A 26,484-nucleotide genomic window follows, 5' to 3' on the forward strand; every position below is an offset into this window, starting at 1 on the left:
ACTTTCACTGAGTGTTAGGGAGACACGATCAAAAGTAGGAGTTAGAGAAAGGGATGCATCTGAGTGGCTGAATGTCAGCCTAGCTCCCCCAACCCCTGTGGGGGATTCACCAACCGGAGTTATAGTCGCAAAGCCGGGGAAAATCGCTACGGTAACACAGTGGAAATACTTATTTTCTTCCGCGAATCTACCCCAAGAAATAAAAACTTGCAGGCAAAATAGAGCAAATTTCATAGTCCGCCCTGCCGATTGCTGTCCCATTTAATAGTGCTGGGCGGTATTTTAAATTGCTTGTGAGCACGAAATAACCTCACCTGCAATTGTGTTAAGATGTTCACCAATGATACTTAATATGCATCTACAACGTTGGTGGGGTTGTGTTCATTTATAATTCACACTGTCTTGTAATAACACAGCATTTCTATGGAGTTCCATTACGCCCATTGGGAGCAGTTTCCCTGGTGCTTTTCTGTGGCATACAAAACAACTCTGTTTATAAGTTATTATCACTATGACCTCCAAACTATACAGCACTGTGGCGATATTGCATTTCTCCAAGACAAATTCATTACTTTATATTTAACACTGCTGGGACACACATACACATATACGCACAAACACACACAAATACACACACTCAACACACAACACAGATACACACAATACACACACACACACAACCCAATGCACACACTTACAATACACCCTCCCACACACAATACAATACACACGCACAACACACCCACACACAACACACAATACACACACAAACCCACACACCGCACTACTATTGTCCAAGTACCACATACTTCTCCATTTGGGACTGATTTGATTTTGTGAAGTCCACTGATGAGTAGTCCACATTGCCTTTGTTGTAGTGAAGGTAAAATTACACAAATTATTCTGTTGCATCCCGGAACGGGGAGCGATTCATTGGGCCTGTCTGAGTGCTCATATGCCGACCGATTCAGCAGAAGAATGGGTCAAATGCCAGAGCCAATGCACATTGACTGATGCTCCCGGTGGCCTGGACAAAGGAGGCCTGATTGTTTGGCTATAAATGGTTACTTTCTCTCCATTTGGAACGGCACCCCTCTTCGGGGCTTGCCGAACAACTGCAGTGTGTGTAAGGGAGGGGAAATGAATCTATTGATGTCCTTGAACTTCTGCGTGGTATAATACATTCTAATTAGATTAGGCGAAAGGAGAACGCATGAAAAGACAGCTTTTTTTTACCCCCCCCCCTTCCGTATGCTGATTAGAGTGGAAAATATATATGCATCCTTCCGCTCGGTTATTTTGCATTGAAAAGCCCATTAAGACCCTTCTTCTCCTTCGTCGAACGCGGGAGACCGGAAGGTAATGGTTTTGTCATTCACACTCCCAACAGATAATCCTTTGCACTGTAAACTGTGTGGAACAGCGTGCCTCGGGAGAAGCTTTTTCTTTTTTTTTTACTCCTTCTTAGGAATTACTCAGAGCTTTAACAACCGTACGGGCCGGCATCGAAGGCCAGGCCTGGCAGAGCGGCGTGTGTGTGCCGATGACGCAAGCCGACCGGGGCGGCGGGGGCGACCGCGGGGAGGGCAAGGCCGCCTTGTTTTGATGCAGTGCGTGATACGGGGTCCTTCAAGGATGTTTGATCCCGTCCGCGTGTTCCGGACACGCGGCGCGGTCACGGCGCACACTTAAACAACCCCTCATCCGTCACCGGCGGGCGTGCGTCGCGACACCAGCGATTGAGTTTTTCTTTCTTGATTTATTTTCCGGGGTGAAACCAGGTTCGAAATCCCCTCCTCCTCCTCCTCCTCCTCCCCTGATGTGACGCGACCCCCGGCCCGCTCGGGTGCACACACACACGCACACACACACACACACACAGAACAGGCAAACGCGCACACACCGGCTTTTACTGCCCCGCCTGGCAGACGGGTATAGCCGACCGTGATACGGGCTGACGGACAATAGGTTGGACTGACCGTTCAGGTGTAGCTATCCCGTGAGGTGGGGGGGCTTGAGATCCACCCCCCGACTGCCGCCACCGCCGACCTGTGCAGAAACCCTCCCCCCCCCCCCCCTCCTCACCCCCCCCCTCCTACTTCTCCTCCTCCTCACCCCCCCCTCCTACTCCTTCTCCTCCTCCCCCTCCTACTCCTCCTCCTCCTCCTCCTCCTCCCCCCCTCTTCCTCCTCCTCCTCCTCCTCCTCCTCTCCCTCTTCCTCCTCCTCTCCCTCTTCCTCCTCCTCCTCCTCCTCCCCCTCTTCCTCCTCCTCCTCCTCCTCCTCCTGTCCCTCTTCCTCCTCCTCCTCCTCTTCCTCCTGCTCCCCATTCCAGTCCAGTCCACCTCGCGGCTGCATGGACCGCCGGAGCCATTGTGTGGCGGGATAATGCTCTTCGATCCTCCCTAATGTCGTAATGGCCGCGCGGAGCAGAGGGTGGATCAAGGTGCTTCGGACTCGGGGTTTGGGTTGTTCTGCTTCTTTTTAACTTTAGGTCTCAGGAATAAAACCAATCATTAAGATTAGCGGTCGCGCTTGTGTTTTTTGGTGCGATTAAAAAATGGGGGAGGGGGATAGGGAGAGAGTTTGTGTGTGTGTGTGTGTGTGTGTGTGCATGTCTCTGTGTGCGTGTGTGTGCATGTGTCTGTGTGTGGGTGTGTGTGTACGTTTGTATGCCCATGCCGTGTGTGCCAGTGTGCGTGTGTATATGCCTGTGTATGTGTGTGTATATGTTCCTGAATGATTGCCTGTCTGTGTGCGTGTGTGTATGCCTGTGAGTCTCTGTGTGTGTGTGTGTGTGTGTATAATTACCTGTGCGTGATTGCCTGTCTGTTGCGTGTTTGCGTGTGCGCGCGTGCGTATGGGTTAGGAGAGGCGTCCCTGTGTCCCTCCATCCCGCCCCTAACAAGGCCTGGGGGCATCCAATAATCAAGCGGCCATGTTGAAGGAGAGGCTTAATTGAGCTCGCGCACTTGAGGAATTCTGACCAAATACTTAATATTCTGAACGTGGCCACCTGCAGGCTGAAGCTGGTGGGGCGTTAATCAATTCCATGCATCAGCCATCGCTGAGTTGTCGAACAGCTAATTGACCACATTAATGGTGCATAGCTCTGAGGCGCCGGACGCTCACCACGCTCACATTAAAAAACGATTAATTTCCGATGCTCGCACCTCTCGCGGCCGCCTCGGCAGCTGGGTGGAGCGAGGATCCATCACTTCATACTCGGCCCCGCGGTTTAATCCCGACCGCCCAGCGCTGTGCTGCATCCACTGCTGCGAACCGCTCAGCATCGTTCCTCCTGGAGTCTGGCGCGGTTGAATATCCGCCGTTTTTTGGGCCTGATCTCGGGCGCTTCGCCTTTCCCGTGTGAACGCCACGGCGTCAACCCATCCTGGGTCTGATATCAGTGTGCAGCCTCTTCATTATCAGATCCTCTCGTGGTTTGAGCTGTTTTAACGGTGGACATGTTGTCGGAATGTAATGCACGTATTTGACTCGCTGGAGGGGATTCACCTCCACGACCTGAAGAGGTAAAGGGCCTAGATAGGGAGAACCACATGAGATACAAGAGAACACTAGTGTTGTTCAACAGTCGGTTGTAGAGTCTCTTAACTATTATATAACAACAGCATGGCGGCTGGAAGGAAATGACCTCAAAAGTCCAAATATGTGAAAACAAAAAACTAAAACCAAAAGACAACAATGGTTTTATTCATAATTTTTAAGTAATAGATAATAATAATAGTTATCCATAATTTAAACATAGAAAGTGAACCATCCGCCCACTATGTTGTCCCAATATTTTATTCATATTTATATATTATGTATAAGTCCTAGGCCTATCTGTTTTTTCCCGGGGCCCCTGAGTGCAGCGGTTTGGTGGCTCTGAAATCAGAGGGGCAATAGCCTATTTCTCTCAGGATACCAAAATAGCATCAAGGTTACTTGATGCTTCAGAGAATCGTCTCCGATTCACCCGTATCTCAGGCTTTTGAAACGGCTATGCGTCAAAGCAGGTGGTGCTTTTCATATAGATTTTTAATTTTCATTCAAGAACGAAAGGTCTGTTGAATTGGTAACGTTTGTTTAGTAAATTGTAGGTTTCAATTGAATGTGGGGTTTGAAATAATGTCTTGATTGATTGCTTTATTACCCAGAATTGTTGGTTTCTTTTTCTTTTTGGACGATACGTCTGAATGTATGCTCAGAATATGTAAAAAAAGGAAAATGTTCAATGAAGACATCCACCTCGTAACACACTGGAAATTTAATTAAACAATCTTCCATGACCATGAAATTGCTCTGTTGGTCGCGGGTACAAAATATTAAGGGATCCTTTTTAGACGGCTGTGTTGAATGAAGACCTCTTTTCCTCCTTCATGTAATGATGACTAAGTGGTAAAAAAAAAAAGAAGTGAAGTATGATTTTATCTAATTTATCACGTATCCCTTTCATCTCCAAGGTGACAAAATAATATTTCAAGCATCCGAAGGCAGTGAACACCAAAATCCTCCCCCGAAAAAAACAAAAAAATTAGCTGGGTGGTGATTTGTGATATAACACACTCACACTTTGCATCCACTGTCTGCAGCAGCTCTACAATCAACTTAAATACAGCCGGGTGTTTTGATGGGCTTTGTGATATAACACACTCACACTATACATCCACTGTCGGCAGCAACTCCACATTTAACTTGAATACAGCCGGGTGGTTTTCTACACTTTGTGCTAACATAGGCCTACTCACACTACACCCACTGTCTGCAGCACCTCCACATTCAACTCACAGCTGGGTGTTTTGCTACGTTTGGTGATATAATTCACACTATGCACCAAGCAGCAGCTCTACATTCAGCTTAAATACAGCTGGGTGTTTTGATACGCTATGTGATGTAACTCACTATACACCCAAACTCTACATTCAGCTTAAATACAGCCGGGTGTTTTGATACGCTATGTGATGTAACTCACTATACACCCACCTCTACATTCATCGTAAATTCAGTCGGACGACGACGAAAGCAAAAGTCCAGCGCTACGAACAAACAAACACGGCGCGACAGGGCTCCTCAGAGCCGTTGCTACGAGCAGCGAACGCGGAGTGACAGCCCTACAAGCCACCGCTGCCCGATGCCGGCCTCCATCCCACGACAAACATTGGTTTGGGTCACGCGGCGCTCCGATGACGCACGTCACGGTGGGAGCGCCGGAGCCGCTAATTACACGGGAGCGGCGTGTTTGTTTTCAACATGAGCTGCGCCCCAAATGAGCCACGACAAGCGGACGTTGTGAGCGCTGTTTTCCCCATCGCTAGCTCCGCCGTGTGTCTTGACGCGACGCGCGGACGCGGCCTGACGCGATGCGGGCTGGCAGGCCCCCCGAACAGCGGTTGGGTTCCACCGCCGCAAGCCTTGCAGTGCGAAGGGGGCTCAGACGTGGGGCGGGTGCAAGGGAGGGAAAGGGAAGGAAAATAATAAAAATTAAATTCATGACATCATGAATTATGGAAGTCTCATTAGAGACGAGAAGGGATGACTTCATCAAGGAGGGGAATTGGCACGGTTTGCACCGCGATGAAAAACAAAGGCACTGTTGTCCTTTCTCTTAGTTGTACTGTTTGCCTAGCATAGGGAGATGGAATAACCATTAATGCCATGTCTTGGACTCCATTAAATCAAAAGTTACATTGCATTACGCCGAGTAAAATTCTGTTAAAAGGACATGGTCGGCCCTTTTGGGAATTGGCTGCCGTTGCAAAAGAGCTAAAAATTGTGTCATATTTCTCGGTTGACAGATGCAGTGCTTGGCATGGTGGCTTGGCGTTGGGCGGGCTCCCTGATTGCCAGGTTGTCTTCTGAGGTTATGCCTCCCTGGGACGACGCCAAGTTCCGTCGTTTCCATACAAACTCAAAATATAGTATGGAGCACGGGTTCCCTTGGCATAAATGTGACACCCATGCTCTCAAACAGTGATGGACGATGAAAAGGTTACAAAGGTATAAATTCACCTTTAGTTCTCTGGATCTTACCGAGCTGTGTAACATAGCGTCAAAAGCGCTGTCGTACCGGCCGTTAAACCTCACCATACGATCTATACGTCGAAGCGCGTACGTCCTGAATCAAACCGTAAAAGTCGATACAGTGCGAGCGCGGTTGGGCTGGGCGGACTCCTCATGTAAACAGCCTCTCCTGTCTGAACCGGTTTCATTAGGGATTCTGCTTCCGTCCGCGTCTCTGTCGGCGCACACACACTACTCCTTTTATGTGTGCGTCTGACTGCAGCGGTCCCCAGTTTGCCTCATGGGTGGTTGAACAGTGCCTCTGTTTTAGAAGGCTGTTGATTCTGCTCGGCGACTTTAATCCCAGCGCTGGCTTTAAAGCAGAGTGTGGGCTATGCGGCGGCCACCGCGGACAGCCTATATTCCCAGATAGCATGGCCCATGCTGGGCCAGTGGCAGGACGTATCATCAGCCCGCCGCCGTATTAGCATGCATGGGCTACGTTGGTTTCCAAGCATTAGCCTGGAGAAAGGACACAAAAATGAATCCCTTCATCATCTCCCCCCCCCTACAAACTCCCACCAACCCCCCTTTCTCCCCAGAAAACCAAACGCAGTCCATAATCTTCCCGGTGAGTTCTTTATACGGAGAGCGTTGTTGATACTGTTTAATGAGTAATATTCAGGGGGGGAAAGTGTGTATCAACACATTTAGGAGATAAAAAGTGTTAGGGATGTTTCGGCTGAGTCGAATGAACACAAGCGGTAAATTTCCCATGGATGTGAGGGGGAGAAAAAGAAGGAAAAATAAGGAGGGAAAAAAAGGGAGGTAGTCTGCTCAGGGCACCCGGCAACAGCGCGCGTGGATGAAGTGATTTGATAACAGCAGAGCTCCATCTAGGTTGCTCTGCGCGGTACTGCTCAGCCCCGGCTACCTCCTTTAGCGTTGTAAATTATCCTTTTAATTTCCAAAAGCAATTTAACCATCTTTGCCCATCTTTCTCTCTCTCTCTCTCTCTCTCTCTCTCTCTCTCTCTCTCTGTCTATATCTCTGTCTCTCTCTCGGTCTCTCTCTCTCAATCTCGGTTCCTCTCTCGGTCTCTCACTCGCTCACCCTCTCTCTCTCTCTCTCTGCCTCTCCCTCGGTCCCTCTCTCGCTCTCTCTCACCCTCTCTCTCTCTCAATCTCGGTCTCTCTCTCACCCTCCTTCTCTCTCTTTCTCTCGATCTCTGATTCCCTCTCGGTCTCTCATCTACAGTAAATTACCTCTGACAGGGTGTTCTCAAGGAGATGCAGCGTACCTTCTTAACTGCTCGTCGAGCTCTGTTCATTATGTCATTTGGTGCGCGGTTCACATGACTTTTCAGAACGCGGTGCAGTTGCAGTCGCTCTGAATTCTAATTTGGCTCCAATCTAAGTCATTAGGAAAGTAAACAGATGGTAGAAGGAAGATGATGGATAATTGTGTGTCTCAAAGGACAATTCATAATTTGTATCTGATTCCTTGCAACCCCTTCATTTTCCTAATGAAAGCCTAATTGAGGTTTTTTTTAATTAGTTTTGGCATATGGTACTGCTCATAGTGAAGTTCACGTGATAACCGTACATGGATACCTTTAATGTCATTATCCGTGTTCTTATTAGGGGATTCACAGAGTAGTTAATCTTGATTAGAACTTTATACAGCCTATTGATAATTATTATACGAATTCTAAGTAGTAGTCCTAGCATTGTAGTGGTGGTGGAAGCTGTAGTAGTAGAAATAGTGGTATTACTACTAGTAGTAGTAGTAGTAGTACTACTAATAATCGTATACGTATGTAATAATTACTTGTGTATTACCAAAGTGGTACTAGTAAAGTAGCGGCATTCAAAGTTGTATAGCAGTACAGTAGCCTACTAGGAGCATTGCTAGAAGTACTAGTTGTACTCACAATAGTGTTAGTATGTCATCAAACTCACCAAACAGGATGAGCATTAAACAAAAACACAGAATTATTTTCCAGATGGCAGATAGCAATTTGTTACTTTTTGAACTCCTACATTCCATCAAGTTTACGACGACCCGACAAATATCGAATATATAAAAAGCACAGCCGGTCCGTCCGTAGGGGCGGGGCCAGCGGGTGGACGACCCCACCGCCGCCGGTAGACTCTCACGCTCGGACTCTGGGCCGGTGCTCATTCCATGCGAGGTTCGCCCTAGCGCTGATTGACGTCGCTCCTGGATTCGACACGCCTCTCAATGAAATGACACGCAGCAGAACTTGTCCGCGCGCCGGAGAGGAATTGAGCGCCGTCCAAGGTGCTCTTCTGCGGCCAACTCAAGCACTGCTTAAAGCTCGATAGGATAAGCGACGCAGACTCCGAGACATTGGCAGTCATCGCGGCCGGTCTCCGGTTCGTCTGCTCCGAAGCAATTCATATCAGTCCCTCGAACAAGGCCTGTGTGTGTACGTGTCGGCCGTGACTGTCTACTAATGACATCCATTAGTCAGGTGATATCGTACCGTCACTTTTCGCTTTTCGGCTACCAACCTTATTAATGAAGGTTTTTCAATGTAGCGGCATTCATCTGAAAAAACATAACGCACGCATACAACCTAGTAACACTTCCTTTGATGTTGTAAGTGGTACAAAATGGGAACTGAGTTTCCCATAGTGAGCGGGATTTCCCTTCAGCGCTCTTATTTTTGACGTGGGGAATTGAGTTCAGCTCGGTAAGACCCCTCCAAATAGCCACAAAATGTACAAAAGTGGGCATTACGTTAATAAGAAACTTATTTTTTTCCCACCCAAATAAAGAAGGAGGAATCCACTCCGTTCGTGTTGATTCCCTTTGGTCCCCAGGAGCTAGCTCTCCATTTGCTAAAAGCTAATCCTGTGTGGGTCCCAGCCGAAGACCCTTTAACGTTTCACACTCCTACAAAGAACTGGGCTCTCCCTGAGACGCCATGTTTCAGTATGTTTCACAGAGATGTCTGCCACCTCACTAACAAGCCCCTGTCCAACGCTGTCAAACGCTGTTCAATGAAATGTGATGAGAGAGGACAGCCAATGGACTCGGGCGTCCTCGACCTAGGGAAGTGGCAGCGATATTTACAGATGGGTCTTTTCGGCCATATGGTCATCGTATGCAACATTAAGTCAATGACACCATGAGGAAACACGAAGGGGCGGATACTGTTTCAAGAATACACTGTGAAATGTGGACTTGGTTTGGACATAAAACAAAAAGACCCCACGGAGACATAGAGGAATAATCCATATTTCTGGTTTAATTTTACAAATACGTTGGTTAAGGTTATGTTATTGGATGCAGCTTAGTAGCTGTCAGACTGAGTACAACAACCATCAAGCTGCCTCCAACCACATCAATGCTTGAGCTTTTCACAAGATTGTACTTTGTAGCACTACTGTACGACTTCAAAAACATACTGAAAATATGAACCCATCTAACAATAGTCCTTCCAATACATGCTGGCCATAAACCACACCACTTGAGATTCAGGAAAAAGGCTACAAAGTGCATCGAAGCTTGTGACTTTAACCACCCAAGTCGAGAACTACCTAGAATAACAAAAAAACTCAAAACTAGGCCAAATGTCAGTCCCAAATCCTGTGGAGAATCATAAGAAAAAGGCTTAAAGGTCCGAAATACATGCTCTTTCCCAGTGGAGCTGATAGCATGATCCATTTGATCCAGACATGATTGCTAGAACAAGCCGCACAGCTCAGACATTATAACGTAGTTTATCAGCAACATGAAAAAGATTATTGCAAATTTACCCCCCTCCAGTCAGCCCAATTAATTCACCTCCGTATCTATGTGAAAAAACTATTTCAAGTTTTATCTTTCAAACCTGTTCAAACCCGAACAGCGTAAAAATTGTGGAACTTGCGATTGTACAACCTTTAGCCTGTAATTCATGCTTTGCAGCGTATGCATGTTATCCTAGTTACCCCTGTGCTGATGTCAGATGCGGGGGAATTGAAGTGATGAACGGACCACAATAACAAATGAAAGGAGATTTAAAGGTGAATGAATTGTCGTCTGAAAATATTAGCCTTTTTTTTTTTTGCTCTGGCATGGCCGGATTTATAGATGGCAGTTTCTTAAGGTCACTCCCAACGTCTCGTGAATATTAAAGGAATAAATGATTTTTCTCCCCCTATTATTTAGGGTCCCCGCATAATGTAATTATTGGTTTAGCTAGAAACAACAAGAATGGTGAGATTGATAATTAGCAAAAAATATATATATTTGAAAGTGTTTCGGTCAATCTCGCAAAAGACAGTCTTCTGTGCTCACATCATTTTTGGGAGAATCTTTCTTAATTAATGTCAGACTAGTTCAACCGAAGATGATTCGTACACTAAAGCTGCCGTATTGCCTCTTTACGAGGGGAAACGCAGTGCGATAAAACACCCAATGTGATGCGGACGCGAGCTCACAGAGGCACCCTGCATCGATAGGTCCCACATTTTGTTCTGGCTCAGGCTTTGTTCCGCGCTCACTTAGACCATTTGTCCTGAAATAATGTTCAACTTGACATATCTCAAGGGACCCCGAACCCTTCCCTTCACTTTGCTCCTTCTGTTAATTTCCGCTTTGATGATAGTAGGAACTGCTAGAGGGGCACTGTGAGCCTGCGTTCAGTGTTCAATCGTACCACCTCTTTATATAGAGTTTATTTTGAGAGAACTACCTTCTATTTGAAAAATGATTACAAACGGGCAGGAACGATGGTACAGCCAGGGAAGGATTTGTTATGCTCGAGTTCAAACACAAAGAAAAGCCAACCCTGATATCGCCCATTGTGAGCTCACAGTTTGACGTTGCTTGTTACGAAATGACTTTGTCCCTAGTTTGACTTTTAGCGCACTGTCATGGGGTTTGAGCTCAAATCCACTTGTGCAGTGGTCGTGTATTCCAGTTATTTTTCAAACCCCAATTAACCAACAAGGATGCCGGCCAAATGCTCTATCCCTCCGGTGAAGGCTCCTGTGCCTCGTGCATTCATATCATATCTCCTGCAGGACAATCCTCGAGATCTGTCTGCTTATCACACACACACACACACACACACACACACACACACACACACACACACACACACACACACACACACACACACACACACACACACACACACACACACACACACACACACACACACACACACACACGCCTCTTCAGTTTTTTGTTGTGTCAACCGTACAGAATAATCACTTTGGGAACGGGTTCGTGATACAAGAGACGGCACATCAGGGCATGAAGCATATACGCTCAGTCACACTCACACACTCAGACTGCTGCAGCAGAGAGTGCATGTAATAGCACCTACCGGGGATGGGCCGGCGGTATATGAGCCCGACCTCCCCGCTGCTCCAGAGCAACTGCCACCACACAGTGTACCTGTGTGTGTGTGTGGGGGGGTGGTGGGGGGGGCGGGGGGGGCTGTTTTTCTTCCAGCAGGAGGTACAACACAGCGCTGCCCTGGCTGCCTTAATTTGACCCAAACATGTGGATGAGATCAAGTGACGCAGGGGGAAATACCTTTTTGGAAATCGGGTTACACCAAACCGGGCTTGTTTTCCCCCCTTGTGTTTTTCAAAACCTCCCGAACCAACCAACGTCTTATTTATGACAGAAAAATGAGTCTTTTATTTGCCATGTATATATATATATTTTTTCTTTTTAGATGGGTTCTGAAATGTCAAAAGTCAGGTTTATTTTTGGTTTTCGTTTTTTGCCTGTTGGTATGACTTGCAGAATCTCAAACGTCTGCTGCATCGCAGACGTGCTAAAGCCAGAACGCTGCTTCCATCCAGCCAACAGTTCATTCTGCAGCTATATGATGCCGAGGGTTGAATACCTCAATGCTAAACCGACGATAATTCCTATCCACGCCAAGAGGGCACCCCTAAGCCATGTCAAGCATCCTAATTGTGTGACTTAATTGACGACAATGGATTATACATTGTGTTGTGAATCAATCTAACAAAAGCGTTGTGTGTGTCTTGTTATTTGTGCGTCACCTATGTATGTCCATCTGAAAACTACAAACATGCAACCACTTGTGTGTCGCAAAAAAAAAAACGTCACTATGTACGGTATACCTTGTTACTAAAACTATCCGCAAACATTTAGGATTTTGTATTAAGGTCAATCCAAAAATACATTGTGCTTTACCAAATGTAACACAAAGTGTGATTTACAGTTCAAGGCTGGATATCAATAATACAGTGTCAAAATAATTCACAAAGTCACAATGCATTCAGATTTCATATTGTAAATCCATTGGGCAACAATGAGGGCAATAAATCAAACTTAAAAAACCCCAGCTCAGAATACATTTGTCTAACTGTCTAATTTCACTAAAGGTTCACTTTGTAGTGAACCGGGTCACCAACAGGAGAAAACCCCAACAACATCGATCACTATGAATTATGAGCTAGGAACTGTGGATCAATAGCATGTTATGTCCATGACCCCCCCCCCCCTCCTCCTCTGTGGCTTTCCGACGGCTTACACATTTTTTACTTTCACTTTTTGTTTTGTGTTTTCTTTTTCCTGGGTGGGAGGGAGGGAGGGAGGGAGGGAGGGAGGGAGAGGGAGGGGTAGGGTGGCGGGAGGGAGACGCCCCCATTGAGGTATTAGCTTGTTAAATCGGATGTCGAGTTTATTTGCATGTTTGCTATGTGTCTACGCTGTGCTTTTTCAAACCAAGCTTAATTAATACTTCCAACTCACCCTTATAAATCCGTTGCATTGTTCTCTGCCTTAAAGTAAGAAGAAGGAAAAAAAAAAGTGACAAGCCAAACCACGTACACCTGTGTGCTCTTTGTTTCTAGACATGCATTACAGTTGCTTTGACACGTTTTGCGACAAACAGAATGCAATATTTTATATTAATATTTATCCTTACACATCTATATATATATATATCTATATATCTATACATACGTTTTTGTGCTCAGAAAGATCATGTTTAAGCCTAGCTTTCATTTGAACCTCTATTCTATCCCTAGAGTATGGCATGATGGGAGAGCATACTGTAAAAAGTCAGCGGCCGCGGTCAGTTCATGACACAAAGGCCCTGCAGGAGCAAGCTGAGTCGGCTAAATTTATGGCACAAACTGGTAATATAATAGCTCTGTTTCTTTACTTTATTTATTTTGTTGCCGAAAACAACTTAATTTCATTTTGAGTCACATGCATGCTCTCTCTCTCCCTCTCTCTCTCTCTCTCTCTCTCTCTCTCTCCTTTATCTGCCCCTTTTTTTAAGTGACACTGTTTTGCATTATTATTATTATTATTATTATTTGTCTCTACTCCTCACCTTCCGTCGCTACGTATAAACTAGCAGGGCAGATATATCCCCTTTCCTCTTGGAATATTTACTCTGAATGCATAAGCATAGGGTTGTCAGTTTGTTTTATTGTTACACAGTGAGTGGGCTGAAGTGCACAGCTCATATATACTCAAGGATCATGAATTAAATAGAAGGTAAAACTTAGGCTGGCTATGCAGTGAGTCATTCACCGACGGACGTGATAGAGTTCACTCAGTGAGAGGATCCGACCCCATTCAGCCAGAAACAAAACACTAATATTAAGCTAAGGGGACGGCTGTACAAAACCCTCACATGCTTAATTTAGCAATTTAGAAACTATAGATTACATGAGGTCTGTTGACCATATGAATAATGAATCATCACATTAACAGTGGACGGGAGGCTTCAGTTAGTTTTACTTGATTCTAGCCAGATTTAAACTCTTCTGGGTGGGCTGGTTTATACATAGTGGCTATTATGGTTATTTTCTTCTCCCCCCCCCCCCCACCCCCCTTTTCATTTCCTCATGTGTTTCATCCAAACCCCCCTCATTTGGTTGAGTCAGTCCTTCCATCACCCCATCCATCCACCCACCCACCCACCCACCACAGTTATCTCACTGCCCTTCATCGACTAACCCTTAACCAGCACCTCTCCATCCACATGAGCTGTAGGTCCGTTCCTCCCTTGTTCCAAGTCTCATCGCTGGGCTTTTTCTGTTTCCTCATCCTCAGTGTTTAATATACTCTCCCCGCACTGCCTCATTAAACGGATTGATCCACCTTTCAGTGTTTTTTGATTAAATAATATTTAGACCTCAAAGTGATGGTTAAGGTGTGTCTATATTTAGCCGTCCTTATCGTCCTCGTGTTCTGTCGTTGATTGATGAGCCAGCCTTCACTGGGTACGCGGTCCCAATATCGCACGTTAATATATATTCAATTATAACGTGAGATGGTCAAACTTTGTTCAGCGGCAAGTGTGTTAAAACATACTGTTAACTGTTGGTATGTTAACCAAATCACAAACGCAAAATCTTAAAGCAACTCAACTTGTTGCTTCAATTGTATTTCCTGTTTAACATAGCACTCGCAGGCAGCGGAGTGATGCTTGTGCTGTTTTGCCAGGTGCAGTATAATTGTAATTATTGATAGCCACCATGAAACTGATGGGCTTAATGATACACTACAGGTGTGCAGCAGCAATGCAGAAATATAACATTGTCTGTTCTCGGTAGAGAAATCACTGCCATCGTTTGTCGCTATTATGAACACCTCGATGGCATAGTGTGTGATTTAGATACACGGTGCATCATGTGTAAGTGCTCTTGAAGCTGAATGGTTTGGTAAATAGCCTAGTTGATAGAGGTTGTGGGATCACCACACTACTACAATGCCGCAATTCATACCCTGTGAAGGCTTAATCACGTGCACAAAGCACCTATCAATCAACAACTGACGTCAGCGGAAAGTAAGGGTGAACATGGACCTACTCTTAACTCTCACTTTAGAGGTATAGGAGTTACTATCCCTGATTGGATCTTTAGCATACAACCTTGAAAGTACATGTTCATCGGTTGTTTTGAATCCAAAGTAAACCCAACGATTGAAGACATAAATGTATTCAGAGCTGAAATTGACCCAATTTTTTTCCATAAAATGCTCTCAAATAAAATACATATAATTTTTTTATTGTTTCAATATTAATGGATGGAGATTTTTGCCCTTCTTTTTTAAACCAATCGTCCTCTTTCTAGCGACCAAATGTATTGTTTCCTTAAGTAGGCCACCATGGCTGATAGCTTTCCCACTACTGCTTCACAGCCACATATCTTTTTAATTAGCCTTTTTGTGACCCTCTGGTATTTGGCTGTCATGCCCATATTTGACAAGGCCAACATGATTTGTGTCATTTTTTAATCAAACACACATTTTGGTATTCTGCAATGTAATTGAAGAATAACAAAATAAAACCTTTCGTTTTGTGCACAATCATACTGCCCTTTAAAGGGCATCAAAATACCCTAAAGCTGGCTAGTTATTAGCTTGTTATATTGTACAGTAAGAAGTATTACTTTTGATTAGATCCAGGTTTTATTGGGCTGTATGAAAAATCCTTCCAGATTAAAAAAAAAATACACATAAACGAAACTGACTGGAAAAAATGAAAACTAATTCAGTCATATGTTAATAACCAAAACAGATGTGATCTGCTGATTAAAATCGTCCTCCGTTTTTTTCTGTGTGAAATTAAATTAATCCTTTTTAATTTGAAAAAGATATTTTATTTTTTCAAATGATCATGGCCTAAACCGGAGATAGTTTCCTGCTGTTGCCAAAGAAACAAAACTTCTGCCTAGCGAGGGACTTCATACCTCAGACATTCACAACTAACACCCATTCAACCTCCATTTTACTTTGATTTACTTTCAGTTACGTTTCACTGAGTTGTTTTGTTCTTGCATGGTGACTATATTCCTATCAAGTATTATTTTTTTTGGATTGTTTACTTGGTCGTTTCTAGTTGTGTTTTAAGTTAACTGCATGCATAGTTATTGTTTTATAACTGTATGAAAACTAATGTATAGTGAATGAGTTACAGCTGCTATGTCTACTGTCTTAAATTCCTAAGATAAAATACTAATGCCTTTTATGTGATCTTTGTATACGTGCACTCAAATTCGTTGTTTCTTTGGAATGTACCCAGGCCACTCCTGCCTCCCTTGCCATTAAGATCATTATTAGCTCATAGAGAGGAGTGCACTCACTTTGATTGCAATCCAAGAACACTATAGCACTGTATGTGATCGAGTTAAACCCATTAAAACTGCTTATGTTGTATGCATCAAATATCACATAAAAGAAGAACAGTGTCCCATAGTTTATAGAATGGAGCCCCCCCCCTAACCTCTCCTGATTTTCCGTCCCAAACCTTTACTGAACTTTGCTCCAGATATTCCTCTCTCCCCTCCAAACTGTTGCCTTGCATTGGCCTTTCCCCCCCACTGCCCCCCCCCCCCCCATAGCATCCCCCTTGCCCCGCCCACCACGCCCCCCCCCCCCCCCCCATAGCCTCCCCCTTGCCCCGCCCCCAACACGCCCCCTGTATACCAGGACCGTTCTGCTGCATTTAACTAGTGTCACCCTTCTCCCACACAGGTGAATCAGGTGCAGAGGAGTGGTCCCAGTGGAGCTCATGCTCTGTATCTTGCAGTCAGGGGTCGCAGGTGCGAACCAGAACGTGTGTGACACCGTACGGAACGCACTGCACCGGCCCTTTAAGAGAGTCAAGGGTTTGCAATAGCACGGCCCCCTGCCCAGGTAGTGTTAGCCCGCAGATTGTATGATTATTATGAGTATGAAATGTCATTCACCACCTCGACACCTTACCGGGCGAGAGGAAATGTTACCGCACTTGACATGGATTTGATTGATTGTTTTTTTTAATTGGTGTTATTATTTGTTATTTGATCACTCATATGATTCCTCCTCCTTCTTTTGGTTATCTCTGGTTAGAAATGCCCTTTTTTTTTTTTTTTTTTTTTTTTCGTAAAACACAAGACTGTTACGTTTTCCATTTTATTTAAAAAGTCGACGCCATGTCCATCGCACTCATCCCAATGGATGACTTTGTATATTTATTTTTTGCATGGAAGTCGTGCATCGACCGGGCAGACACACAGACAACGATGTGTCATCCCGCCTCGCTACGCGATCGCAGGTCAGCCGTGCGTTAACGCGCGGGTCACGTAACCTCCGCGCTGCGAGGCATGCGCTGTGACATGCCTCGCTCGACGCGTACCGGCATGTTGTGTATGAGTCACCTCCACCACCACCACCACCCCCCGCCTCCACCACCCAGGTACCGCTGGCTAGCCGGACGTCTGACAACACACCCCCACCGACCGGTGGAAGGTTGGGGTCTTGACGAGGCGCGAGGGAAAGGAAAGCAGGATTTAAATAAACGTGTCGCGTTTGGGCTACCTAATCACTTGTTTACTTTGAGGAATTGGTTGTGCCTGATGTCGAACGGAGACTCGGGGCAAAGCGGATGTCCTTCCTTACGTATTTAAAGCCCCCTTTGCCATTAAAGAGAGTGCTTTTGTGATTGCATCACAGTGGGGAAAATATTTGCCCCAACCCCTCCCACTTACGGCTGTTTGCGAAATCCTGTGGAAGGAGCTGACATTTTAGACGTAGGCTACCTAATATTGAAATGTGGCAAGTGGGGAGTTGGCAGTTTTCAAAAGGGGTCAGTGTTTTAAAAGTGAAAGTGAAAGTGAATGAGTAATTTTAAGGAACATTTTCCTCAAAATGACCCGATCTCAGTGCCATTATTATGTCGCCCAGGGAGCAAGGCTGGGTTTCTCCTCATCCAGGAGACAAACACATGTGCCACCGTATTTCGGATATTTATTCACACAAATAGGGGATTATTATTTTTAATTGGTAGCCCGAAGGTACTGAGCTAGCCGAGCTAATTATTGTTGGTTGTTGTTGCTGTTAATGTCTTCAGGTCTGCACACACAGACCTTTAAATCACATTTATTCATGTGTAAAACCCAAATCTAACCATGGGAAATAGCTTGTGATTAACTGAGAGCGGTTCCAGGTGTGTATCACCGCATTCCAAGTTAAACTGTGTTTTTTCACAATAATCCTGAATTTTTCAGAAATTAGAGTATCAAAATAGCCTACTAATACTGAAACTTAGGCATGAAATCACAATAGCTCAATATTCTTGTTCTTGTGAAAAACTCTAAATGAAAACAAATCATAAATTTAACTATCTGTCCATTTGGACCTATTTAGGGAACGGCTGTTGAGAACCAATAGGAAAGGAAAAGAGTGACTTCGCTGTGGCTACCAATCAGCCGCCCCCTGTTCCCCACCATCAATTATAGTTGCCAAGCGAGGTAAACAAATCATATTTGGAATGGAGCCAGCTGGTGAAGCAACTGCAGTTGGTTCCTAAAATTCCCAAAGGAACCTGGTCAAATTAATAAATTAGCATCATCAATAAGCTAGCGTGAAGACGCCTCCATTGAGAAAGACATAAACAGATCACAACGCACAGTGCGGATGTATCATTCGGTTAGAAGGGAACAAATACCTCCCTTAATAGTTTAACGACCTCGTTATTTTTTATGATTTATTTTTAAATCCAAAAGGATTTTTAGAAAAAAAAAATCTTAGATTGGCATTGTTTAGAATATTGGTAGATTATTCTATCCTTGTCTTCGGAGCATTATTAACATAAGCATATGCTACGCTAGTTAATTATAAAAGAGATCGTTGGTAAAATATTTAACTTAGTAAATATTCCACTTGGTACTTTTTAAAAGATTTATAAATATGGCTTATTTTTTTTTACCCATGATAAATGATGAATGGATTTAATTTGTCGAGGACTTTTATTTGTTTTTCCTTCATTTCCAAATGACACAGACCACAGCCGGTTATAATAGGCAGGGGATGGCGATACTACATATTTAATCCAATCCAAAGATTTGATGCATGATGTGTATTTTTATTAGAAAAACTCACATTTGCAGCAGTCCTTTACCACTAATCTATCGTAAACCTTTCGTCTTTAAACCGCCTTTATTTTTTCTTGACCGCAATAAGCTTCAATTGCTAAGCCCACTTTTTCTTTGTATTTTCTTTTAAAGGTCATACACCCACTGAGTTACCAGCCTCAGTTAATGGTATGATACAACTGGCATTTTTGGATTGAGTAAACATTTAATTTTGTTTCATTATCCAAAAGGCGAGACAAACAACAAAAACAGCACTGGAAAAAATTGCCCGCAAGAAAATCGCATCTGTAATTGCTACAGCTGACTCCTGGGTTAATTTCAAAATGTAAAGTTTGTTATTAAACACAACAATCTGCTTGCCACACATTCATGTTTATCACCTTTGGCCTTCCAGAGCAACTTTGACTTGAAGGCCAGCACCAGTAATACATTTTCAGAACAATATCCTGCAGGCCAAATACATTATTTTGTTTTTCTTTGGCAAACCTGTCTCACTGTCTCATCGAGCACTGACCATTAATAATTCAAAAGTCTTTCGTCTCGGGGAGCTTGTCGTACCCCGTGTCTTGCATCCCAGCCTGGTAAGTACAGGGCAGTACCCAACGTTCTAGTATATTTATACTTCAACGCTGCCGTTGGTCCGAGGTCGTCCAACATCCAGAGCATCGACGCTCATACCACGTGACTCATTTCCTCTCATGCTTGTTTTTGATTTATTCCTCAACACAAACTGCGGCCCCCCCCTTTAAGAGTGTGCCCCCCCCCCCCCTGTTCAGCGGTCGAGCCTGGCCTCGGCTTTCGACCCCCCGCCCCCCTGACCCCTGTCTTGTTGTTCTGCAGTACACGGTGTGTGGGAGGAATGGTCCCCCTGGAGCTTGTGTTCGTTCACGTGCGGGCGGGGCCATCGTACCCGCACTAGGATGTGTGCTCCCCCGTTGCACGGCGGACGCGCGTGCGACGGACCCGAGACCCAGAGCAAGCTCTGTAACATCGCTCTGTGCCCAGGTAAACCCAACATGGCCGCGCCCAGAAACGCCCTCGCTGTTTGCTGCTGAAGCTAGAAGATGGAGGAAGGGAATAGGAAGATTGGGAGAGTGAGATGTACGAAAGGGGATATTACCATTTTAGAAATTACCTCGAAGGAGAACTAGTTTCACAAAAGTTTCTAGTTTGGGAGCGGCTTACGTTTTTCTTTTTTTGTGTGCAGTGTTTGTCGGGATCTATTCAGAAGATTTTGAAAGAGTGGAAGACACTTTTGAATGGAGGTCTGGTGTTATGTATACGACGCGCAGTATGGAGCCTTCGATGTATAATACACTGGGTTATGAAACCCGAGAGAGACTCAATGCAGTAATTCTGGATTCCTCAAAATGCCTGCTCCCAATTCTTTTGACAATGATGGAGCAGATTTGTGATGATGATTATTTCTGCAACTCTGAGCTTCTATTATGTTACCACGGAGACTTGAATGCATGTGATTTAGAAGTTCCTGTTTATTTAACACAATTAACACATTGATACTACATTGAATTCTTAAAATATACGTAGAGAAGACTATTTAGTTTCAAAGCTTAATTATGAGGTTTGTTCTGCCGGCATAAAAAAAAAAGATTTCACATCCTATGAAGTCTTCCCCCAGTAAAAAGCACTCATAAACCTACCGAAACATCTGCATCCATTATATGTATTGTATCCATAAAAAAAAAAGAAATAATGATAAGCAACCCCGCTGTTTCCAAAGATGCTAAAAGAGCATCCATCCGGAGAGCTGCGTTCTGAATATTTCTGCCTGTCGTCTTTTCTCCCCCGCCCTCTCACCCTGCGCCTCCTCCCTCCACCATCCCCTCCGTCCGGGACAAACCCCTGGCCTGGTTCTGGGTGGGCGCCCCAGTGGACGGGCAGTGGCAGGAGTGGAGCACTTGGAGCGATTGCTCCGTGACCTGTGCCAACGGCACTCAGCAGAGGACCAGGCAGTGTTCTGCGGCGGCCCACGGGGGATCCGAGTGCCGGGGTCACTGGGCAGAGAGCAGGGAGTGCTATAATCCTGATTGCACAGGTAAAAAAAAAAAAGAAATAACACCACAAATATAAATCCTGAGCCTTTTTTCCACACACACACACACACACACTTTTCTGAGCCTTCCGACGCCTTTGATGTCTGGGGCTGGAAATTAAAAAAATTCCTCCCCCCGGAAAGCATGTTTTGGAGCGGACAACCATGTCCAAATCCTTAGCTACTGGTAGAAAGGGTATTAGCGGGCCTAGCAGTGCGACGGCACGATAACCTTCCCATGTTGAGATCCACTGTTTTATACTCATTATCCCTTTGCCTTGGTGCCATTCACCTTGAGCTAGCTTTGTATGGAAGCATAAAGCGAAAGCCCGTGCACTTTGAAATTGATTTGTAAAAACCCGGTTAAATTTACACTAATCATATAATTCCAATGTCAGCCGCATAATTCACAGTTAGCTGTCCAAACTGACTGTTAGCACCACGGATGTATTACAGCTACTAAGATGTCAGCTTAGCGAGCACCCGGCAGCCCTTTTGAAATGTTTAATATGAAGCAGCGTCCTGGCGCTAGCGCAATTGCCTAATTCACACTAATAGATGTGGGTTGTGGCATTAGTGTCTCTGTATTCCAGGAGCATCTCCACCCCAGAGCAGGGCGACGCAGTCTGCGTTTAAAGCAGAATGGGCGGAATTGGAGGCAAAACAAACGTGCCATTTCCCACCAATCCACCCTGATCGCATTACTGCTGCACATTCATGTTTTTGTACAAGCAGTGATATTGTTTTACGTGTGAACAGGGGAGATCAGTCAGCATCGTTCAGTGCGTGGATTTCTCAGATCACACGTGAAGCGATCTTGCTGGGGGGAAATACAAATCTGGTCACGACTCTTCACAGATCTCCTGCTCGATTATGAAAAAACAGATTTTCTCCTATTGATATGCAGTGCGAGACTTAGCTCGCTAGCTTCTCATTTGGGTGGAAATGTGCCATACTCGTTTTTCTTATCAAAAGGCATATGGCGTGCATGATGTTAGTTCACTCCGAGTTACTTTTTGTCCTCTGCTAGTGATTGGTCAATGGAACCGCCGCGCAATAAGCAAATACTCTCGATAGTGACATTCTCAAGGTCATCAGAATTTTATCAACGTCTTTATCTATTAAATATAGTGTTTTTATATTATCATCATATCATCCCGTTGTCAATATCAAGTGGGGCTTTTGCTTTATTGATATATTTTCCGATTTATTTTCCGTTAAATTAGCCCTATGAGGCCATCAAGTAAAAGAAAACATCAAATGGAATAAAAACCGTAACACCAGAGTTACTTACTAAGAGAGCGACTTGTTATTCTGGAATATAGAAATGGACCACAGGAGTTTGATGCCCTTCAAAGAGCTCTCTCGCCAGGCACCCCAATCCCTTCTCCCTCTTTTCCTATATTTCCTTGTCCAAGTGGAACCGGCTCTGACAGAGGTGAGCGGTAGGACATGGGAATGCCCCGTACGTGTGGACGAGGGGTAATTGGAGGTCGAAACGAGCGCGCTCTGTGTTTCATGCTTACACGGGTGTCACAGCGTTCTCTCTGGCAAGGGCGCTTGATTTACTGCACTGCTCAGGGCCAGCATCTGTTTTTCTTATATTATTTTCTAATATCTAATTTTTAAAAAAGGGCCATATAAAGCCACCCCCTTGGTCTTGACCTGAGCATAATTGCATTTCATTATTTGCAAATGAATATAAATAATCATTACACAAGCAGGTTTCTTATTCATTAAAAAAAAAAGAGACAAATTCCTTTTTATGCAAAACAATGGGCCAAATGCCAACAGCCTCTTCCATCGTCCCCCGGTGCCTTCAGACGCGTCCTAAAACTACGGCCATTTAGCATTTCATGACAAATGTGCAGATTTCCACATGTCCTCAACATAATTGCTAACCGCCTCCCCGGAGAGGCCAAAGTAGCGATGGAATGGTAGAGGCAGCTGAGTCCCGGGAGTGGGGAGGGTCACAAGACGTTATATTGAAAGGCGAGATGGAGTGAATTAGATTCCACACACAGCCATGTCGTTTCTCTCACAGATACCCAATGAATAATGATGATCCTATGGTTGGATTTCTCTCCATCTCTGTCTCTGATTCCCTCTCTCTCTACCTCTCTCTGTCTCTCCCGCCCTCTCTCTCTCTCCCTCTCCCTCTCTCTCTCTCTCTCCCCCCCTCCCTCTCTCTCTCCCCCCCTCCCTCTCTCTCTCCCCCCCTCCCTCTCTCTCTCCCTCCCTCTCTTTCCCCCCTACCCCTCTTCCCCCCTACCCCTCTCTCCCTCTCTCCCTCTCTCCCTCTCTCTCTCTCTCTCTCTCTCCCCCCTCCCTCTCTCTCTCCCTCTCCCTCCCTCTCTTTCCCCTCCTCCCCCCTCTCCCCCTCCCTCCCTCTCCCTCCCTCCCTCCCACCCTCCCTCTCAATCTCTCCGTCGCTTGGCTTCCCCTCAGCCAACGGTCAGTGGAACCTCTGGGGCCCCTGGAGCGGCTGTTCCAAGTCGTGTGACGGCGGCTGGCAGCGGAGGGCCCGTGTGTGCCAGGGGGCCGCCACCACGGGCCAGCAGTGCGACGGCTCGGGAGAGGAGGTCCGCAAGTGCAGCGACCAGCGGTGCCCAGGTAATTGAAGCCTCATCGCGTCGCCGCGGAATTGAAAGAACCCCCGCGATTGGTCTCCGGGAGATTCGGATCACGAGCAAAATTGGAAGAAGAGGAGGAGGTTGGAGGAGAGGGGGGATTGAGGAGGAAGGGGGAAAGCAATTATCGCTGTATGCTGTAGATAGTAATTGAGTCGCGGGATTATTGTTTTCCTTTTTGAGGGGGAGGGTTTCTACTAAGGGTTTAGGCGACAGAGGGGGAGAAAAATAAAGAAATCCTCGATCCGACGGGGAGCTTCTGAGAGTGGGAAAGGATCCAAGTGAATGTGATCAGGGAGCCGGGTAGTCTTGTGGTGAGGCGGGCGTTTGGAGTCCTCGCCTTCTGCCCCTGATCCTTGAGCAAGAAGCTCAGACTCCCACCATCTCGCTTAAGAAATCCCCCCCCCAAAAAAAGATCTATCGTCGTCTACCCTGTTCCCCCAACCGCTCGCCACCTGCCCGGGGAATCTATCAGCAGAGCCTCATCACACATTGATGAGAACGCGACCGCTTCTTCTGATATCACATGACGCCCTGCAGCCAGCCACACATCCTTGAGAGCGCAACGCACGGCAACTGTTGCAGCATGGTGACATGGGCTTTGGATCCTGCCATACCTGACACCTGTCTCTCTCTCTTTGGGTGTGTGTGTGTGTGTGTGTGTGTGTGTGTGTGTGTGTGTGTGTGTGTGTGTGTGTGTGTGTGTGTGTGTGTGTGTGTGTGTGTGTGTGTGTGTGTGTGTGTGTGTGTGTGTGTGTGTGTGTGCGCGTGTGCACGTGCCTGTGTCTGTACTTTCCCAGCGCCCTACGAGATCTGCCCCGAGGACTATGCAGTCTCCATGGTGTGGAGACGAACGCCTTCGGGGGAGCTGGCCTTCAACAGATGCCCCCCCAACGCCACAGGTAAGAGAGAGAAGCTCCAGGCCCACGCGACGCATAACCCTATAGACGGAGCTGCTATTGTGCTGCTATAGGCTGATCAGCATTTCCATTTCTGGCATTTAGAAGATGCTTTTATCCAAAACGACTTACAGTCAGACAGACATTTCTCAGAAGAAAGAGAAGCTATATCTGCTGTTGGTACATTAAGGATGTTTATAGAACTAAGTGCACTCACTAACGATTGTTAGGTAAACCCATTCCCCGTATACAACAAAGCTAACTAGGATGAGAGGCTACATGATGCCAAGTACTAAGTGCAAGGACGTGCAACATACAATAGGTGCATACATTAAGTGCCAGTACGTACAACATACCATAAATGCATGTGTGTGTTGTGGGGGCAAGGGGCCTATGCAGTGTCTGGATGAAATCTCAACAAGTGAGCCTTGAATCCATTGCGGAAGAGGGTTTCTTTTTTTAATGGCATTTTATGTTTGAAATTAAATCAGTAAAGCCATTTATACTTTGTTCCGTGAGATACTCATGCGAGTGCGTGTGCGTGTGTGTGTGTGTGTGTGTGTGTGCTCGCACGTGCGTGCGTGCGTGCGTGCGTGCGTCCTATTACTAATGGCTACCTCTGGCACTAATCATCAACATTTGTTCTTGGAATACACAATGTTTCAGAATCAATCAACCCGTATAGATTCTCAGTACACTTTACCGTTTAAAGTGTACGTAATGTGTAAGGAGAATTCTTGTAGGGTAGGACCGAGGCTTTCCAGGAATACATTTGCAATGCGGCAGATGTAAATTGGCTGTTAGCTCAAAGCTAACTATGGGGAAATTATTTTAATGGTGCCATTTCTCCTTCTGAAATAAACAGTAAAACTATTAGTTTACCTTCTACATACAGTAATTATATGCATCCAATGCATGTTCTGCTAAAACCCCTCTGAGATTGTACTTCGACTTATAACAACCACACGTATACATTTGATTTGTTTGTTTGTTTCCCTCCATTTAAAATACCGTTCCGCTGATTCATCCATAATGTATATTTTATCTGCCAAGGTTCAACATTGATTCAGCTGCTTAGCTTCCTAGCGCTCTGCGAAACCGTTGGGAGAGTGGAAGTGGAAGGATAAACCTTTCTCATCTTCTGAGAAATAAGCCTTTATTTTGCTTTCTATTTCTTCTGTCATGCTTGCCAGGCTTTGAAAGCGGTGTGTGTGTGTGTGTGTGTGTGTGTGTGTGTGTGTGTGTGTGTGTGTGTTTTCCTGGGCTGGTAACCTGCTGTAGCGTCCATCACCACCTCGATATCTCTGTGTTCTCGCGCCCCTCCAGGCCACACACACACACACACACACACACACACACACACACACACACACACACACACACACACACACACACACACACACACACACACACACACACACACACACACACACACACACACACACACGCCTCCTCCGTTCACAGTGACCTTTAGGGCCGTCAGAGTCAATAAATACTATCTGTGAATAAATGTCTCACCCCTGGGTGGGGTCCTGCCCTCCCCACACAACCAGACACAACCACAACCATTTTTGAAATAATGTAATGAATCGGCTGTATACAATATGACGGAAGTATCCCAGGTTTCATCTCCCCCGGATTGGGGGAGGGGGGTGAGCTGTGGGTGGGCGGGTAGGTGGATGGCTGTGGGTGCAGGCGGAGGTGGAGTAGTACAGCCCTACCCCCCCCCCCCCCCCCGCCCTCCCCTATGCCCTCTGGGTAGTTTAGTCTGGTGCTGTTGCGTGACTGCCTCACCACCACCATGGGGGTGTTGGTGCACAGATTGACCTTCCTTTGAGCAAACTGCCCGGTGGTATTTAAGGAGCAAGGCAGTGTGGGAGGTGTGGTTCTGATCCAGGCCTGTCCGGTCCTTTTTGTTGTGCTGGTGTGTGTGTGAGAGGGACAAAGAAAGAGTGGGAGTGGGGGGGGGGGGGGGGGGGGGGAAGAGAGAGAGAGAGAGAGAGAGAGAGAGGGGGGGGGAAG

General features: G+C 45.8%; 1 protein-coding gene across 1 annotated transcript in view; it reads left to right on the plus strand.

The window, feature by feature from the left end:
* adgrb3 (adhesion G protein-coupled receptor B3) overlaps positions 1-26,484 on the plus strand; it is a 104,439-nt gene that overhangs the window by 30,614 nt on the left and 47,341 nt on the right. The window contains exons 3-8 of the mRNA XM_056609870.1: positions 13,037-13,147; positions 16,500-16,661; positions 19,721-19,885; positions 20,772-20,936; positions 23,382-23,546; positions 24,364-24,524. Of these exons, the coding sequence (XP_056465845.1) occupies positions 13,037-13,147; positions 16,500-16,661; positions 19,721-19,885; positions 20,772-20,936; positions 23,382-23,546; positions 24,364-24,524 (929 nt within the window). The remainder of the gene's footprint in view (positions 1-13,036; positions 13,148-16,499; positions 16,662-19,720; positions 19,886-20,771; positions 20,937-23,381; positions 23,547-24,363; positions 24,525-26,484) is intronic.

Source organism: Gadus chalcogrammus, chromosome 15 (genome assembly GCF_026213295.1).
Source record: "Gadus chalcogrammus isolate NIFS_2021 chromosome 15, NIFS_Gcha_1.0, whole genome shotgun sequence".
Classification (NCBI taxonomy): Eukaryota; Metazoa; Chordata; class Actinopteri; order Gadiformes; family Gadidae; genus Gadus; species Gadus chalcogrammus.